The sequence below is a fragment of the Leuciscus leuciscus genome (assembly GCF_965113295.1).
Source record: "Leuciscus leuciscus genome assembly, chromosome: 25".
Lineage (NCBI taxonomy): Eukaryota > Metazoa > Chordata > Actinopteri > Cypriniformes > Leuciscidae > Leuciscus > Leuciscus leuciscus.
In genome coordinates this window covers 732,846-752,500 of record NC_138724.1, presented here as the reverse complement: position 1 = coordinate 752,500, position 19,655 = coordinate 732,846, and the positions used below count along the sequence as shown (strand labels likewise).

The 19,655-nt window shown below is 39.4% G+C and overlaps 1 protein-coding gene across 1 annotated transcript in view; it reads left to right on the top strand.

Moving 5' to 3' along the window:
• LOC309490739 (uncharacterized protein) overlaps window positions 1–19,327 on the top strand; it is a 25,059-nt gene extending 5,732 nt beyond the window's left edge. The window contains exon 3 of the mRNA XM_082159979.1: window positions 16,920–19,327. Coding sequence (XP_082016105.1) covers window positions 16,920–18,475 — 1,556 coding nt within the window. The 3' untranslated portion in view covers window positions 18,476–19,327. The remainder of the gene's footprint in view (window positions 1–16,919) is intronic.
• The last annotated feature ends 328 nt before the right edge of the window (window positions 19,328–19,655 follow it).

Sequence of the window (19,655 nt, the reverse complement as noted above, 5' to 3'; positions counted from 1 at the left end):
GGCCTGTGCCAAGCTGTAAAAGCTGCCTTGTCCATCTTCCATGGTCCCTTGGTGGAATCGTCCTTCAATCTGATGGGTGACATTATAGACCCAAGACGCACCAGCATGAACATCGATACATTCATTCCATCCAGACTGTCAAGTACACTTTACTGTCCAGGAATCAGAGTGCCATAGAGATGTTCAGGAGGCATGATGTTAAGTTTGGGGAGGTAGACATGAAGCTGTGCAGCAACATCAGTTCTGCAGGAGTAAGAGACAAGGCCCAGCGATAAAGGAAGTTGCTGAGAGTCAGAGAGAGGAGGATGGAGTTCGACTGCCAGTCAACTACAAGTGCTGCAGAGAAAAGGCTTGAAGCCACAGAGGAAGAACATATAGCAAGAAGAGAGACACATTGCTAAGCAGCGAAAACGGGCACTTGAAAGACTTGTGCAGGCAAAAATAAATAAACATTTTGACCAAGTTGTGGTTGGTGTTACAAAAAGTTTAAGTAAGCAATAAGGTACGAGAGGCTGTGCTGTATCGTGAATAAGTAACGGCTGAAGGGCGTTGTTAGGAGTGACGCGAAGCGGAGTGCCTGCAACCCCTTCAGCCGTTACTTATTCACGATACAGCACTTGCCTCGAGTACCTTATTGCTTTTATAAAACGGTTGCCACACAATACAAATATTAAAGCCGAAAAATATTTATCTATGGAACTTTCATGAAGTAAAATCACTAAAAGCATTCCTTCCGCTGGAAAAAATAGTCCCTGACCGTGAACAGCAACAGAAGTTACATACATTATTTCGCCAATAGATGGCGGCAAAGACTGTCTTATGAATGAGTCAGTCGGTAGAGAAGACTTTTATATTGAAAAGACTCAAACTTGTTTTCACGGAGAAGGAAGACGCAACTGACAGATGACTAACGTTATAGGCACGGGAAAACCCCTTAACGGTTAACTGTTAAAAGGACAAGATATCGCAGCGGACATTCAAACGGATTATTTTATTATGAATATAGGACTGACCTGAAGGAAAATGCAATGTCTACTGTGAATGCAGGTAACTTTACACTCGCTTTCTCGACCAATATCAATGAGATCACACATGTGTTTAAGTTGCTAAGAGTGGTTGCTAGGGGTGTTGTGTAGTGATGCATAGAACCGTTGGGTGAAGCGGTCATAGCTGTGTTTTATCGTGAATAAAGCACAGCTATTGACCAATCAGAATCAAGGATTGGAACTAACCGTTTTATAATTGGTATTAATAAATGTGCTTTTTTTACTTGAAGCAAATGTTGTCTTTTCCCTTTATCTATTTTTTGTCAGATTGCACCAGAATGCTTCATTTACATGTTAAATTCTCAAAAAATGTCTTTACCTTGTCACCTTTTTCACCTCACCTGAGTTTGCAGGCATGATATTCAAGGGCGTGCAAGATGTGTGGTGTTTATGATCATATGTAGTGGGCCAGTCTGGGCCAAAATGCCAGGGCCATGTTTTGTCCCAGTCCAGCCCTATTAACCATAATATGCTATTCTTAAACATCAACATCATTAATACATAGAAAAGCAATATCTATATCCCTATGATAGGAAAATCATAAGATGTGAAAATTGAATACAGGTTAATACATATCTCAAGTTGTGTGTATGTATATATTAGGGCTGTAGTCAACCAAATAAATGCTTAGTCGACCAAAGTCCTGTCCTGCGCAACGATCAGTCGACTAAAAAAATAAATAAAATAAAAAAAAGACGCAATGTTTTGCATTTTGATTGAACATTTATTAAACAATTGTCATAGAGCATTTATAAAACAACAACGAAAAAACATAAATAATACATAAAACTATAATAATAATAAAATTCTTTGAAAATTAAGTGATTTTTTTAACTGCAAAGTGAGGAGCTGTGTCCTAGGTCTATAGCAGCCAGCCACAGGTGCGGTTCCCAAGTGTTCTACGTGGTGCGCTAAACTGTGGCGCTGTTACAAAATAGCCTAAATGAAAGCATTTAAAGTTGGGGATAAAACATAGGCTAATTATATTTAGAACACAGTAATATATAACTGCTTATAAAGGAATAAATATCAAGGAGTAAATCAATGAAAATGTCTTTATTGGTGAAAAAAAAAAAATTATGCAACTGTTCGACCAATGAGAATGTCAGTCGACCAAGACGGCATCGACCGATTAGTCGACTAAACGACTAAAGTTGACAGCCCTAGTATATATATATATATATATAGAGAGAGAGAGAGAGAGAGTGAGTGTATATATAGAATTAAAACGGTGTATTTGTCCTTTTCAATGAGAATTGAGCAAGAGTCAAATCTCTCTTCAAATTCCTTGTCGTAAACCGTATCTGTGTTACCACAGTAACCCGAGGCCTGGTGTTAGCTGCAGTTCTGGGGGATGGGTTCAAAGAGCTTTGTTGGGAGAGTGAGTTTTCATTAAATATAATGAATAATTGTGTGTCTGATTGGTCCAGACGCTACACCACCTCTCAGGGAACCGAGGTTATGATAGTAACCGGAGACATTCCCTTTCGAAGCTAGATCAATGAAACGTCAGCTCGGACCCCATCAACATTTGCATAATCATACAGAATAAAAGCAAAGGCCGCACTAAACCAGGGCAGCACTACACAATAAGCACTCGATGCATGAAGGTAAACACAGTGTCAACAGCGCCAGTGGTAACAACTGTGTCAACACTAGCAGCAGATCTCAAAATTAAGTGAGTAACATAATATACTCAGAGTCAAAAGCGACAGCGGTAACAACTGTGTCCAACACTAGCAACAATTCTCAATACATGAGTGAAGAAATTAACTCACTGACAGCACTTGAGATGCCACAGACAGCTTGTGAAATCTGCACAAAGTGTTCTGAGAAGACCAGCCAGCTGCAAAGCATATATCCTGAATAGACATACCTCTAGACCAGACCCACGAAGAGAGCATCCACAATCCAGTAAGAGAGCCTCTGCTTAGAGACAGCACGCCCCTTAGTACATCCACCAAAGCACATGAAAAGCTGGTCCAAATGATAAAAGGCAGCCGAGCGATTCACATTCATCCGCAAAGCCCTGACAGTGCAAACGGCGCTCTGAGCATCAGAGTCACAGCTCAGCAGATAAAGTGGGCAGAGAACGACCTGTTGTTTGAAGGGTGTAGAGAGAGACTTAGGCACGTAGCCCCGTCTTGGCCGGAGAGTAACACTGCAGTCACCGGGTCTGAAACAAATACAATCGCCATCCACCGAGAATGCGTGTAAATCCCCAATACGCTTAGCTGAAGCGAGAGAGTTACTCAACAGCAATAGAAGTCAAGGGCTCGAAAGGCGGTAGAGAGAGAGCCCTCAGAACTAGAGCTAAATCCCACGCCGGCACGGATGGCAGCCGTGAAGGACATAATCTCCTCGCTCCTCGATGGGGCGCGAGACTGCGATGTCAGAGCATCTCCCGTCAGCGGGGAGTGAGACAGCGAGAAGAACGTCGGACAGTGCGTGTTCTCACTCGTGGCGAACATATCCACGTCTGCCCTCCCTAGTGTTGTAAAGTTTTCTTTCTTCGACGCAAGACCAGGAGACAGTTGGGATCGCGTTCAACAGAAGTTATTCTTTATTGAGAACTCCGCTGTACGTGGCTGCAGTACTTCCAACATTATCTGACTAAGGGAACTTTACATGGTATCTTATAGGCAATTCAGTTGGCTGTCCTTAAAGGTGCTGAACTTACACACAGCCTTAGAGATGACTACTGCTAAAGACAATAGAGGCAATTACCCCCAACTGAGATAATGGTGCCCCCCAAATTGTATAAACAACACATGGTCACGAGAACTAAGACTAGGTAAACATTCACACATAGTTCAACTCTTAGTAGAAAGATCAAAGACTTCCCCAAATGGTATAAACAATACATTGTCACGAGAACTAAGACTATGTAACATTCACACACAGTTCAACTCTTAGTTTTCTTATGTGATGTTATGTAAGTTGGTAGGATCAACAGATCTAAAACATATTTAAAAATAGATTCTTAAAATTTGTAACCCTTCAGTCCCCCGTTTGAGAGTTCTTAAAAAAACTCTCACATAATATACAAATTTAAACACTTAAAAGTTCATTCTTGTAACTTTTGATCGTCACAGGCACATATAACTTATTCTGTGTCATAGTGTCATAGTTCTTCTCAAAACCATAACTGTTGACACATACGACGCAGGGTGTAAAATGTCGTATAAACTACATGATTGCACAGAAAACCATGTAGCATAAGAGTGGAAGTCTTGAAAGTCCATGGCGCCTGAATAGCTGTGAAATCTGTTTCCTGTAGAAAACAAAGAAACGGCAGAACAGCAATATTCATGAATAGACTTCATTCTTCCATAAGTCATTTGATCGTATAGTGGTTTTAAGTCTAACTTTTATCAAAGTACACTTAAAAGTTCATTCTTGTAACTTGAAAAAGTTACAGGCACAAGCATGATCTGTGTTGTTCATCTGTAATTGCATGCTGACACAGAAACAAAACATGCAATTAGGGTCCGCGTTGTGTTTTTTTTTTTTTTTTTTTTTTTGTGATAGTTCGTTCAGCAGTGGGTCTAGTTGTCTTCTTGAGGTTGTGGCTTCATATGCAGGTGAGACGGTCGTTGCATATGGATCTCGGAACAGCCATCAAGTGGTATCTGTACAGAGGAAGAAAGAAAACAGAAAACAGAGCAGTATTTCTTCAAACACTAGGGTTGTATGGTTTTTAGAGTCTGCTGTTGTTGTTTCATTCTTTCCCTATTTCTTAATTGTTTTGACACCTATGGACCAGTGAGGTAAGGATGGACTAAATGGGGAAAGGCCTATGAGGTAGTGTCTTCACCCTGGGTTCACCCCCGAAGCCTGTTGCGTTCAGTTCTTCCCAGGGCACCGCACTGGTCTGTGTGTCCTATTCTGTCCCTGTTGTGTGCACACTGTACAGTGTGTGAGAAAATTGGCACATTTCCATTCTCCAGTGAAACATCAGTCCTAGTAGACGTCATAACAGAGGATGGTGTCTGATTGTAATGTTCTGCAGTATAACATTTAAGGCTGTGAGTATACTGAATGTCCCCCAAACAAAGGCTGTGACAGTCAATAAGTCTTTCATCTTTGTTGTAAGTTACTGGGGAGATTAAGCAATCACAGCCCAAATGGTTAACACCTCAAAAAGCTTACCCACGAGTCCAATGACGAGGGGAGGGGTTGCTTCAAAGTAGCAAACAAATTTAGTAAAAGCTGCATAACATTGTTATCTTGTCTTAAGTTATTTTAGTTTTTTCTACATTCTTTTCCAAAATGTCCGTGCTTGCCACAGTAAGAACAACTGGCTTCTCTAGGACTTTTGCGTTTCTTTTGCTTCTCTGAGTTGACCTTAACAGAAACTGCTGCAATTCTTACTCTCTCTTTGACATCAGAGTCTCTTTCCCAAGTGACTAAACTGTCCAAGTTGTCTTGCAGGGTTCTCGTACACCATGTGATGTTTAAGTAAGGCAACGCTTTTCTGTGTTCTGGCAAAAGACAATGAAACCATGTGCGAACCAAAGGGCCATTATCACCTAACACCTTCTCTGAAGTGTCTGCAATTCCACTGTACGCTGCAGCTGACTGACAGAATCGTTCTGTGTACTCACAAACAGTTTCACACTTCTTCTGTACACAATTGGTAATTTTCGACCAATCGATTTTGGGTCCTAAGATATTCTTTAGGATTTTCAAAACACCTTCTCTCAAATCGCCCTTACTGGCATGTTGTAGTTCAGAATTATTTACAGCACTTTCAAAATCATTGAATTCTGACTCAGTCAAGATCTGTGATATTAGCTGGGTGACTTCAGCTAGAGTCATATCATAGAGCCGCATTTTGCTGATCAATGCTCTTTTAAATTCAGAAAAATGTTTGCGTGCTGAGGGTAAACTCTGGGATAGTCTCTCTACATCTTTAGGACCTAAAGATGTTTTGGCAACAGTTTGTATTTGGACAACAGAAGAGTTGGGAGTAACACTTTCAGTTCCCTGAAATCTTCTCCTAGCCCCACAAACCTGCACTGAATCTACAGGCTCATCAGTTACTGATTGGATGGTTACATCTGTTTCAAAGAAAGCTTTTAAGTCAGGATAATTGTTATCAGGCTGACTAACTTCTTCCATATCAGTTTTTTTCTGCATCTTTGTTGCGGTTTACTTTCTTAGTCACAGAAGATAATCTAATACGGAGCTCTTTGATCTGTTTCTCTAGCTCTGAGTTGCGCTTAGACTGTTCTGTAGCTAGTGTTAAACCAAATTCTCTGTGACAACAGATAATGGCTTTCACATTGTTTTTGCGAATACTTTCTCCTAGTACCTTCTTACAATCTTCAGTTGACCATACTTTGTCTGGATTAATGCCAAATTTCTTTGTTAAATTCAATCTGACTGGCTCAGTCACGATGGAGTCCATGTGCTCTGATAACAAAGACTTGAATTCACTATCGGTCCATAAAGGTGTAATCAGTCTAGTACTTTTCCTAAACATTTTGTGAATTTCTATGTTACCACACAAACAAACATTAAAACTTCTCTCTACTGTCTTACAAACAGAGGGTACAATCTTATTAGCACATGACGCTAATCTTCTCTAGCTTACAAAGGACAGGCCTTCTCTAGCAAGAGGATACACACAATATTAACTGTTAAACTTCCCTGCCTGAACAACAAAGGATAAATTTCATCTCTAAAAGACAACTTTAGAGGATAACTTAGTTAACAAAACCCTGCAGCTGTTTGTTAACTTCTTCTCTGTCGTCGCAGAGGAAAACTATTTTGTACTGGTCTGCAAAGGTTCTTTGAATGGAGTGAAACTCACCAAGTCTTTCGTTTCAAACATTCAAATATCGATTACAGACATTAAAGAGTACATGAAAAGAACATTTCAGTAATCACACTGGTAACTTCAATAACAAAATAAAATCTCCAGAGAAGTAATTCAACTCGTGATATTTAGAAGGAAAAATACTGATTAAAACCTTGATTATAATCACTCATTACATATACATTGAAGCAGCAGTGGATTCCAATCCACCCCCTTCACACGCGCCTAGAAAATGACATAGCGGCCATATTAATTCAATGATTGCTGGTGTAGATGGGAGCCTTGCCCCGGCGAGGCTTAATGCTTTTGCGGGAGGGGAACAAGTGACGGGGGATCATGTGGCTCATTGCTTTCGCGCTCTTCTTAGCCTTAGAAAAACGCTCAGTGACTGACTCCACGGCGTCACCAAAGAGGCCGGAGAGGAGCCTCTTGTGGTACCATTCCTTCAGGTCAGCTGGGGTTAACCACAGGTGCCTGTTAAGGACAACCATAAAGCCCATGGAGTGGCTAAAGGCCTGGGTGGAGCGCCAAGTCCGTCGCCATGCGCAGGTCTTTTATGACCTCCGCCTCCACTTTTCGATGCTGTCATCCAGGGACTGCAAAAGCTTGGCCTGAAAAACCTGTAGCACTGCCATGGAATGCAGAGCAGATGCTGCTTCGCCAGCAGAGGCATAGGCCTTGTCAGCCAAGTGAGCCGTGAACTTACACGGCTTGGACGGCAGACTGAGAACCGTGCCCAGATATGTAGAGGACGGGCATAGATACACAACTCTTCAGCCCCGTCCACTCTTCTAACCCTAACGTGGCGAAAGCAGAGGACGACAGCCTCAGGCCTCGTCGTCACCGTCGTTTTTGGGTGGGCGAGGGCCCAGCAGCGGTTCGCTGGCGCCAGTAGGCCTCATCCATGTATTAGCACGAGTAAAATCCCTCCTTGTTCTCAGGGTGTGCACCAGCAGGTTGGCGCAGTGCACGCACGTGGAGTCTAAGAAGGCCGCCTTGGCGTGAGCCAGGCCCAGGCAGGCGGTGCAGTACTCGTGGGAGTCAGGCGGGTCGATGGGGCCCGCACAAATCCTGCAAACGGTAGCCATCAGATGCAAAGAAGAAAAGGCAACTAATCCTCAGGTGCCTCTCAACGATGACAGCGTGAAGAAAGAGATTTCGATGCAATTGTTGCGCCTCTGCATTTTCTGTAAGCCTGTCAGTATTTGCATACTTAGCGACAATTGGCCAGTTGTTCCAAGCTGGTGTAGGACTGAAAATAATCTTGACTGTTTTCCACCCCCTCTTTCTACCACAAGGACCATTTGGAGTTCCTAAAGGCACAGTGGGGCTGATAGTAATCAAGACCTGTAGGCCAAGATGTGTATACTTTGGGGGTCGATGAATTGTCTCACCTTTAGTACGGTGGGGGAAGTTGTAATTATCTGATTGGTCAGTTTGAATGTCTCACATTTGGGTTTTAGTCACATGGTCTGAGGAAGGATAAAACAAGATTGTAACTGATGCTCTGCCTCTCGGTGCTCTGCCTCTCTTCTTATTCTCTGGGTCCCTTTCTTGGGGCTCTCTCTCTTTACCTCCTCTTTCTTCTTACTCTCTTTCTCAGGTAACATTTTACATGCTGGGTAAGATTAATGGTCAGAGGTGGGTAGTAACGAAGTACATTTACTTCGTTACATTTACTTGAGTATTTTTTTGGAAAAATTTTACTTTTAAGAGTAGATTTGAATGTGGGTAATTATTACTTTTACTCGAGTACATTTCTAATGAAAAAACTGTACTTTTACTTCGTTACGTTGGGCGACGTCCTTCTCGTTACTTTATTTTAATGCAATGTGTTGTTAAATGCGTAGTTTATTCCAAGCGCGATGTATCTTTTTTTCTGGGCTTGAGCGATGCTCAATTCACAAATGAATCACTCTTTTGAGTCGATTCTGTTCAAAGACTTCATCAAACAAGTTGGCAGATCTGTCTAAATCGGTTCGCGAATCAGTTTGAATGATTCAGTTCCTGATTCTGTTCAGTTCCTGCACGCACTGAATCGTCTGAAGCGATTGCAATTCACACTCGACTCGGGAGTCGTAACAGGAAGATTTAAGGACATCAAGAGCGTTGGATGAAGTGGCCGTGGACCTACAGTACAGTCAAGTGAGAGCAAATCTTCAAATGCATCATATATTTGCCAGCGATGAAGATCTTTATTAGTTGAACATCTTCGTAAGCTGTCTGTGAATGAATGATTCCACAGGACGATATATTCGATTTCATTTAACTCAGATAATACATTTTACAACCAAACAGATTATTATGCCATGATAGCACTACTAGAAAGGATGACATTACCCGTTTTTTGGACATAATACATTAATTTCTACATTAAATAAGCTACCATTGTTCACAGTTTATGAACACCCGCCATCCCGCGGTAGTGTGTGTGTATTGTCGCGCAGTGGCGTACGAACTCGACTTGAAAACGAATGCCTTTGCCTGCCGTACACACAGTTAATCAGTTTAAACATGCTTGCAGAAATATACATTATTTGATTATATTTTGGAGAACAGACAGAAAAAGATCCGTCGATGTACTTGTGTTTGTTTTTTTGTGTTCAGAAGTTCAGTATCAGTCATGAGCGCGAGCACATGTGAAGAGTTTTAACTCTTTCTTCTCTGTGTCAATTACATGCCTTTGAATGCAACACTCTGCAGATTCACTTTATTTCGACATTGTCTAATAATCCAAATGTAGTTGTATAAGTTACTATTATACAAACCAAAGGACAGGCAATGATTTTCGGGCTACAGATGGCAGAAATAATGTTTTTTGTTGCAAAGAGAGCCAATCTACTTATGAAAATAATAGTCATTTAAATAAAAAAAATCTAAATAATATTATTTTATATATATATGACGACTTCAGATGCAAAAGCCTCTAAGTACCATCTGAAATTTTCTTCTAAAAGAGCATTTTTATCAAGTTTATATGTTTATGTTCAGTTATTTCACTTAAATGGCAATGAAAAGTACCTATTAATTGTCATTAAAGTGAAATTACTGAACTTAAATATACAAGCTTGATAAAAATGCTTGTTTTAGAAGAAAGTTTCAGATGGCACTCAGAGGCTTTTGCATATATATATATATATCACTGATTCTTGAGAGTCGGGACAAAACATGTCCCACATAGAAAAGTCTAATTTATAGCAAAAATTAAGAAATTCATCATGATTGACATACTTACAAAGTTAAATCTAAAGGAATTGTATATACCTATCTGATTTTTAGAATAAACTTTTTTATCTTTTTGGGGAAAATTTGTTTAAATGTATGGTCTGTGGTTAGAAGGTCCATGTTATTGCACTTGTCCTCAGCAAGAGGTCACAATATTAACCATCCCAAAAAACTTTAAAAAAGCTCTACAATTGTGAAAACATATATATCAAATAAAAAATAAGGGGTAGAAATATAAAAAACAATGCATGAAGTGAACATCAAACAATATTTTCCATAAAAATCTGCCTATTAAAGTTGTGTCCTCAGTTTCTGTCAACTCCATCAGATTTTTTCATAAAGCTCTTTAAATCAGGAAATAGCATGGTCAGCTATATCCCTGAGGACCCCTTTTCATCTCCCTGCCTGTGGTGAATGCAGCACTACCACACATGCTCTGGTACATTTTACATTTTTTTATATTTTAGACAAACAATGTCAATATTCCTATGGTCACAGCTGCACCATGTCAATACCATCTTTCTGTTAAGATACTTTTTTTAAACCATAGTGGATTGAATTTAAGCATTTTAGTGAAGTTATTGGGACAGCTAGCAACTGAGGAAAAACTACCTAGCTGCAGTGTACAATACATGTTTTGGTGGGAAAATACATGCCCTTACGTCAACTCCTTCAGACGTCAACTCCGTCAGGTTCTATGTCTGACGGAGTTGACCTGTAAGCTGACGGAGTTGACAAATCCACCAATAACCTCTTAATGTGCGAATATAATATTATTTGTGAATATAGTGAAGGGTTAAACTGTTATTTCAGGGTTTTATTTACACATAAATGCACATACATAGCATGCATTACATTATTTAACCGTACGCATCTGACTTGTAGAGAATGGGCAGGCAGTGGTCTGCTTATTATTGTGTAACGTGTAACTTTGCCAGCACTTTAATATATTTATATTAGGGCTGGGAATCGATTAAAAAAAATTAACTAATTAATTGCACAATTTGCTGTAATTAATTGCAATTAATTGCATTTCCTCCAAGCTTGTAATCATCAATAATTAAACTTAGAATCACCGGAAAAAAAGGAACAGAAAATAGCCCTATATTAAAATAATATTAAACATCAATATATCAATGTATTATTCTTTTTCAATAATCAATCAACATAATCAATTTAAGATTTTTTTTTCCAATTTTTTCTTTTACTAATTATAAAAATAAACTATAGTCCTAAAAAAGCTATTATTACCAGAGAGCATGTGATCAGAGCAGGTAATTTTAAAGGAATAGTTCACCCAAAAATAAAAATTCCTCAAGAATTTTCAAGTTGTTCCAAACCTGTATGACTTTCTTTATTCTGCTGAACACAAAAGAAGATATTTTGAAGAAAGTCGGCAACCAAACGACTGATGGAGCCCATTGACTTCCATAGTAGGAAAAAAAAAATACTATGGAAGTCAATGGGGACCAGCAACTGTTTAATTACCAACCTTCTTTAAAATATCTTCTTTTGTGTTTAGCAGAAGAAAGGAAATCATACAGGTTTGGAACAACTTGAGCGAGAGTAAATGACAGAATTTTCATTTTTGGGTGAACTATCCCTTTAACATTGTTGCCCAGCAATACTATACCAGCTCAGCAAACAGAAGTTTTTTTTAACGCGTTAAACATCTCAAATTAATCGCAAAGATTAACGCGTTAATTCCCCCAGCCCTAATTTATATATGTAGAGACAGAGATAGAGAAATGAGAAGCCAGTGTAGGGCTGGGCGATATGGCCCAAAAAAAATTATCACGCAAATTTTTTTTTATATCAGTCGATATCGATAATTATCACGATAAATGTCAAATCTTTATTTCTTTAAAGTTTAAAGGCAGATTTTTGCTCCTAAGTGAAAGTTGTAGAAAACAGAGTGTTAATTGTGGTTTTAAACTACTCTTTATTGTCAGAACATATCATGACAAACAGGTGAACATTTCACAAATCTGAGGTAAAACATTCAAACATTTTTTGTCAACACCGTCAGTTTTTCCGTCAACACCGTCAGTTTTTCCGTCAACACCGTCAGTTTTTCCGTCAACACCGTCAGTTTTTCGTCAACACCGTCAGTTTTTCGTCAACACCGTCAGATCTTCGTAGGTTTTTGTTAATTTTTTTTGGGAAAAAAATATTCTTCCTTCAGTTTATGTTGTTTTTGTAATAAAGGACCATCTGATCTACATCCTCTTATGTTTTATTTATTTAAGGAATTTGTTTTTACAATATTGAAATTAAAATCAAAGTTTGAAAATGCAAATATTTAGAAATCTGAGTTTTCAGAAGAGTGTGAAATCACAACTTAAGTTTATATATTGTATTTTTTTTACATATCAGAGTAACTAAACACTATTACAATATACTTCAGAACTTTAGATTCTTGTTGGATTTGAAGAATTAAAATTGTATACTTTTTAGTGTGTCTGACGGAGTTGACACAAATCCAGTTCTGAAGGGAAACATGTTTATTTGTTAAAAATGTGTTTTTATTTAGAACCTGTTCCTTTACATGGTTAAATAGCTAAGACCTTTCTCTGCAGAAACATATAACTCTAATTGATATAGTGTGTATTTTTTAAAAAAGTTTTTTAAAACGTGTTTTGTCCCGACTCTCAAGAATCAGTGATATATATATGAAATATAAATGAATATATATATATATATATATATATATATATATATATATATATATATATATATAAAATAGAGGCCTATATGATCCGAAGTAAGTTACTCGCTACTTGAGTAGTTTTTTCATTGGATACTTTTTTACTCTTACTCAAGTAACTATTAAGATTATTACTTTTACTTTTACTTTGAGTAAATATTTCTATAAGTACTTGTACTTTTACTTGAGTACAGTTTTTGGGTACTCTACCCACCTCTGTTAATGGTACAAGTTATCATCATCTCATACATCTATTTTTTTTTTTACTATTTTAAGTGTAACCATAACCATATTTTGTCATTAAACCTCTTCAATTACAAATAATGTGCTAACTCGTTTTGATTTGGTATTGACTTTAAAGTGCTACATATTGCAATACAATATTGTCACTCTCTATAGCAATGCTCTCCCACATATTAAGCTATTGTAACTGCGCTTATTTCCGTCGTTGGTATAAGTAGCAGTGGGTGGAATAGAAATGTAGAGTTTTCTACCATCTTGCTAATAACATTTCTTTAGTCATTCGGCAGTCTTGCAGTCTAAACCCCTGCAGGAAATCCACCCTTACACTGGCGTTAGCCTATAAGATTTCAGCAAATTCGGAGAAGGGAAGAGTTCCCTCAGGAGTCATAGCTGACGCAATGTTGAGTTACCGCTCTCAAAAGGGAACCACAAAGACTTTGAATTAAATGTAAACGCAGCTTTTGTGTCTTTTTCAGCTTTTCTGCATATATAGGCAACTGGCACATTTACAGCTTGCTCCATTTCGGTAAATCAGTTTTTGTGAATGAATGATTCTCTCTACCTGTTGCTCTGGTCTTGGTCAACACCTGCTGGTGAGCCGACTAACAGCAGATGGAGATTATCCATCGGTACTCTACTGCTATTGCTGCAGTTCCCAGATGTGCAATGTTGATTATTCTGCCAAATTTGAACCACTGAATTTGAAAAACAAAATAAAATGGAATAAAAATTGCCTGTTGGATATTATTATAGATGATATTATTAATAAATCATTGCACAAATTAATATTTTGCTAATTAATTCTGTCAAATTAATATGGATTATTACATTTTTTTTGCAATGAAATTGCGTGTGAAATGTTTTCGGTTGAAATAATCGCAGCTTACATACACAACCATGTCCAACTTCAGCCCCCAAAAATGCAAGCACTGATAATACAATGCATTTTTTGTGCAAATCAACATGCTCAACATTCTTTTGTGTTTCAAAGACGTCATTATTTTACTTTGTTACACAATCAGATGGTAAAAGCAGGTAATTTCTAACTTCAACAAACAGTTTCTTTGCAATGATGGGGCTTTAATCCTGATTGAAATTCTTCACAAATACTGTTTCTCTGGTTCAGAAGACACTATTGTTCTGATATTTAGACATTAAATTGTATTACAAAGATTTTTTTTGTTTTTCTCGTTTTGATCTGCTGTGCTCTCTCGCTTGCATCTGTGAGTGTTTTGATTTCAGGTTTGGTCGATTGGGGAGTTGTAACTCCACTTGGCAGCAATGGGTTATTCCAAAATTATAACAAACATATTCTGCGTGCTTCCTGACAAAAGTCAAGTCAAGTCATCTTCATTTATATAGCGCTTTTAACAATGTAGATTGTTTCAAAGCAGCTTTACAGAGATAAACGTATAATTTAAGGCAGCGGTTCCCAAACTTTTTTTCCTGCGCACCCTCTACTACAGTGGTTCTCAACTCCAGTCCTCGGGACCCGCTGCTCTGCACATTTTGTATGTCTCCCTTATTTAACACACCTGTACCAGATCATCAGCTCGTCAGGAGAGACTCCATGAACTGATTTGAGTGTGTCAGATAAGAGAGACATACAAAATGTGCAGAGCAGCGGGTCCCGAGGACTGGAGTTGAGAACCACTGCTCTACTATGTCCCAACCGGGTTGGCGCACCCCCAATCCCCACTTCAAAAAAATAACACAACAAAGCTTTGTTTTATCGCCATATAAAGACATGTTTAATCATGCGCAAATAACCAGAACACGCATGACAATAACAACATCAACAAAGTTTTAATATAATGCAACAAAGCTACGCATAAGCTTCCACTTTTAAGAGGACGAGTGACAGACACAGGCTCAGTAACAGAAAGCACGGTTATTTTCAGCCGCGTAATTTAGTTTTATTTAAAAACTAAATATTTTGTAACATTACACATGTGACATGTTTTAAGGTCACTTTTGATCACTTTAATGCATCCTTACTGAAAAAAAATTCTAGCCAAGTTCAAATTCAACACATTTTTGAACGGCAGTGTACATTCAGTTGGTCATTATTGCAATATAAACACTATCAGACTGATCAACAATCTTCATTTACCAGTCGAAGACGGAGCAACTTTCTGCTCCGTGCACTGTCAAGGGCTTCATCATATTTGTCGTGGTACCGGTCTTTGCAGCAATTATTTTACCGCACATACTGCATCGCGCGCTGTTGGCATCGAGCCTGGAGAAATGTAGCCACACTTTTGATCGACTTTTCCACATATTTATGGTATTGTGTGTGTGTGTGCTCGCGTCTCATATGAGTATGTGCGCGGAGAGTTTGTGTGTGTGCTCGGGTCACATTGAGTATGTGTATGTGCGCGAGTTTGTGTGTGTGTGTGCTCGCGTTTCATATAAGTATGTGCGTGGAGAGTTTGTGTGTGCGCGCGCGCGTCTCATATGAGTATGTGCGCGGAGAGTTCCGCGCGTCTCGTGTGTGTAGAGTTTGCTTGTATGTGCGTGAGCGACTTTAGGTGTGTCGTTGTGCATTTCATATGTATTTGTTTTATCAAAAACTAATAAATTATAGTTTTTTTTATTTAAAATAAAAGGAAAAGGAATTTACAAAGGAAATGTTTTCTGTTCATGTTTTTTTATTGTGTGGAAAAATCCCACTTAAAAAAACAGACCGCCATTACATTTTTCCTCTCGCGCACCCCCTGGTGGTAGCTCGCGTACCCCTGGGGGTGTGCGTACCACACTTTGGGAATCCCTGATTTAAGGTAACAGAGATTGTTTTGGCTTTATAGCGGTTCTTTAATAAAGTTATTTTCCAGCTAAAGTTAGTTTTGATTGATTTGCTTCCGTCGCAACAATCATTTGTTATTAAATTAGGGGCCACTAAGACGACACCATTCTCTCTACACAGACTTTAAACGCGAACCTGTGAGAAACAATGATGGCGTTCACATGCGCATTAAGAATTGGTTCTATAGTTATGTGCGTTTGAATATATGTGCGCAGGTTTGTAATTCCCTACAAACCAAGCCTAAACAAAGTACTGGGCTTTCCTTATAAATTTTGATACAGAATTTTATTTTATTTTGTCACTTCGGGGTAGGTACGCGAAACGAATTTTCCCAACAACGCTTTATCTGTAGAGTGGTAAAGGGATCCTCCATAGGGAGAGACTAGTTGGCACTTCAGCACTGCGTTGTCATCGGGTCCAGGCGAAGGTCCTTCATCAGATCTGGATACGGCCTGGATCCGGCAGGCTGCGGGAAAAACCTTGGGATAAACAAAGACACTAAAATTAGCGTAGATGCCATTCTTCTTATGATGTAACGAGTACATCAGGATTTATGGGAAGTGTTCCTGGTTCCGGCTGACCTAATCTATGCAGCCTAACATTGAGTTATAGAAGTCTATAATGTGTTATGTGAATGCTAGGTCAAAGAGATGTGTCTTTAGTCTAGTTTTGAACTGACAGAGTGTGTCTGCTTCCCGGACAATGGTAGGAAGACTTTTCCAAAGTTTTGGTGCTAAATAGGAAAAGGATCTACCGCCAGCAGTCGATTTTGATATTCTAGGTATTATCAACTGGCCGGAATTTTTATATCGCAATAGACGTGTGAAGGGTTAGGGTTAGTAAAAATGACCCTATGACTAACCCTAACCCTTTACTAGTAAAAGTAAAGTATGAGATTGAGATCAGTCTATAATTTTTTTATTAAGGGTTTAACTGCCAACTGGGTATAAGATGGCTTTGATGGTTAAATGGGTTTTGATGCATTACATGTATAAATGATTGGATGTCTGTTGCTTTGTGTCATTAAACTGGGGTTAACTATTTTTTTTCCCTCTTTTTTCGCCTTAGACCTGATGGCACTGAAAGAGGAGAGTGAAGTACTGAAGGAAATGGAAGAGAAAGATCAATATAACAATCATCATTGTTTCATTGCTGGAGAAAATTCCTCACGAAATATAGCGCAAAAGACAGGGACTGTAAGTCCTTTCAGCTACAAACTGTGTGGAAACAGATTCAATCAAAAAGGAAGCTTTAACAGGCACATGAAATTTCACACTGAGAAGCCTTACACATGTCCTCAGTGTGGAAAGTGTTTCAATCAGAAAGGACACCTTGAAGACCACATGAGAATTCACACTGGAGAGAAGCCTTTCACCTGCCAACAATGTGGGAAAAGTTTCAACCAAAAAGGAATCCTGAACAGGCACATGAGAATTCACAATAAAGAGAAGCCTTACACTTGCCAAATGTGTGTAAAAAGTTTCAACCAAAAAGGAGTCCTTAACAGGCACATGAGAATTCACACTGGAGAGAAGCCTAATACATACTCTCAGTGTGGAAAGACTATTGCTCAAGACAGGAACCTTAAAGTTCACAAGAGAGTTAACACTGGAGAGAGCCCTTACACTTGCCCACAGTTTGGGAAGAGTTTTGATCAACATGTACACCTTAAAGTCCACATGAAAATCCACACTGGAGAGAAGCCTTACACCTGCCAACAGTGTGGAAAAAGTTTCACCCGAAAAGGAAACCTTAATTACCACATGAAAATTCACACTGGAGAGAAGCCTTTCACCTGCCAAAGGTGTGGAAAAAGTTTCAACCAAAAAGGAATCCTTAACAGGCATATGAGAATTCACTCTGGAGAGAAGTCTTATAGATGCCCTCAGTGTGGGAAGAGTTTTGATCAACATGTACACCTTAAAGTCCACATGAAAATCCACTCTGGAGAGAAGCCTTACACCTGCCAACAGTGTGGAAAAAGTTTCACCCGAAAAGGAAACCTTAATTACCACATGAAAATTCACACTGGAGAGAAGCCTTTCACCTGCCAAAGGTGTGGAAAAGGTTTCAACCAAAAAGGAATCCTTAACAGGCATATGAGAATTCACTCTGGAGAGAAGCCTTATACATGCCCTCAGTGTGGGAAGAGTTTTGATCAACATGTACACCTTAAAGTCCACATGAGAATCCACACTGGAGAGAAGCCTAACACCTGCCAACAGTGTGGAAAAAGTTTCACCCGAAAAAGAAACCTTAAATACCACATGAGAATTCACACTGGAGAGATCCCTTTCACCTGCCAACAGTGTGGAAAAAGTTTCAACCAAAAAGGAAACCTTAATTACCACATGAGAATTCACACTGGAGAGAAGCCTTTCACCTGCCAACAGTGTGGAAAAAGTTTCAATCATAAAGGAATCCTAAACAGGCACATGAGAATTCACACTGGAGAGAAGCCTTATACATGCCCTCAGTGTGGAAAAAGTTTTTATCAACATGTACACCTTAAAGTCCACATGAGAATCCACACTGGAGAGAAGCCTTACACCTGCCAACAGTGTGGAAAAAGTTTCACCCGGCAAAGAAACCTTAATTACCACATGAGAATTCACACTGAATGATTTTTACAATATTTACACTTAACAGATATGAAATACGTCAGGCTATAAATATAAATACTCTATCATCATGGAGCTTTAACTAGTAGTAAAGAGGAAGAAATTATCGGTTCACGTGCTGCTTGAATTGTTGCGCTACCGCGATCTGTCACCACACATTAAAGAGCCACACAGCGACCTAGGTCTAGGTAATGCGTTTAGGTATAGAGGTGCAGAGCCAGTGCTTGTTCTGTAGGCAAACATCAGTGCCTTGAATTTGATGCAAGCGGCAACTGGCATCCAGTGCAGTTTTATGAGGAGAGGCGTGATGTACGCTTTCTTCAACTCATTAAAACCCACTCTTGCTGTAGCATACTGGATCAGTTGCAAAAGTTTGACAGTACATGCTGGAAGGCCTGCCAAGAGAGCATTACAATAGGCCTGGTCTGGATATAACAAGAGCTTGGACTTGTGTAGTTGTGTATCATGCTCCAATAGGAATGGCCTGATCCTCCTAATGTTGTTTAAGGCAAATCTACAGGACTGGGCAGTTCTAGCAATGTGGTCTTTGAAGTGCAACTGATCATCGATCACAACTCCAAGGTTCCTGGGTGTCCTGGATAGAGTTATGGTTGATGAACCGAGCTGAATGGAGAAGTTGTGGTGTAGTGTTGAGTTGGCCGAGACCACAAGCAGCTCTGTCTTCGCAAGGTTTAGTTGAAGATGGTGGTCCTTCATCCAGCAAGAAATGTCTGTCAGGCAGGCTGAGATGTGAGCAGCAACTGTCGGATCCCCTAGTTGGAATGAGAGGTAGAGTTGTGTGTCATCAGCACAGCAGTTATAGGAAAAACCAGCAACTAAAAAACATTTCTAAATGACAGATCCTAGTGATGACATGTAGATGGAGAGGAGAAGTGGTCCCAGCACTGAGCCCTGAGGCACCCCAGTAGATAGAAGTTACGACTTAGACAGATCATCTGAGAGGTAAGACTTGAACCATTGGAGTGGGGCTCCTGCGATGCCCTTTGTCTTGAGGGTTGACAGGAGGATCTGGTGGTTAACTGTGTCAAAAGCAGGAGACAGATCCAGCAGGAGGAGCACTGAAGATTTGGAAGTTGCCCTTGCCAGTCTCAGAACTTCAGTAACCGAGAGCAGGGCAGTCTTAGTTGAGTGTCTGCTTTTGGGACCAGACTGGTTGTTGTCC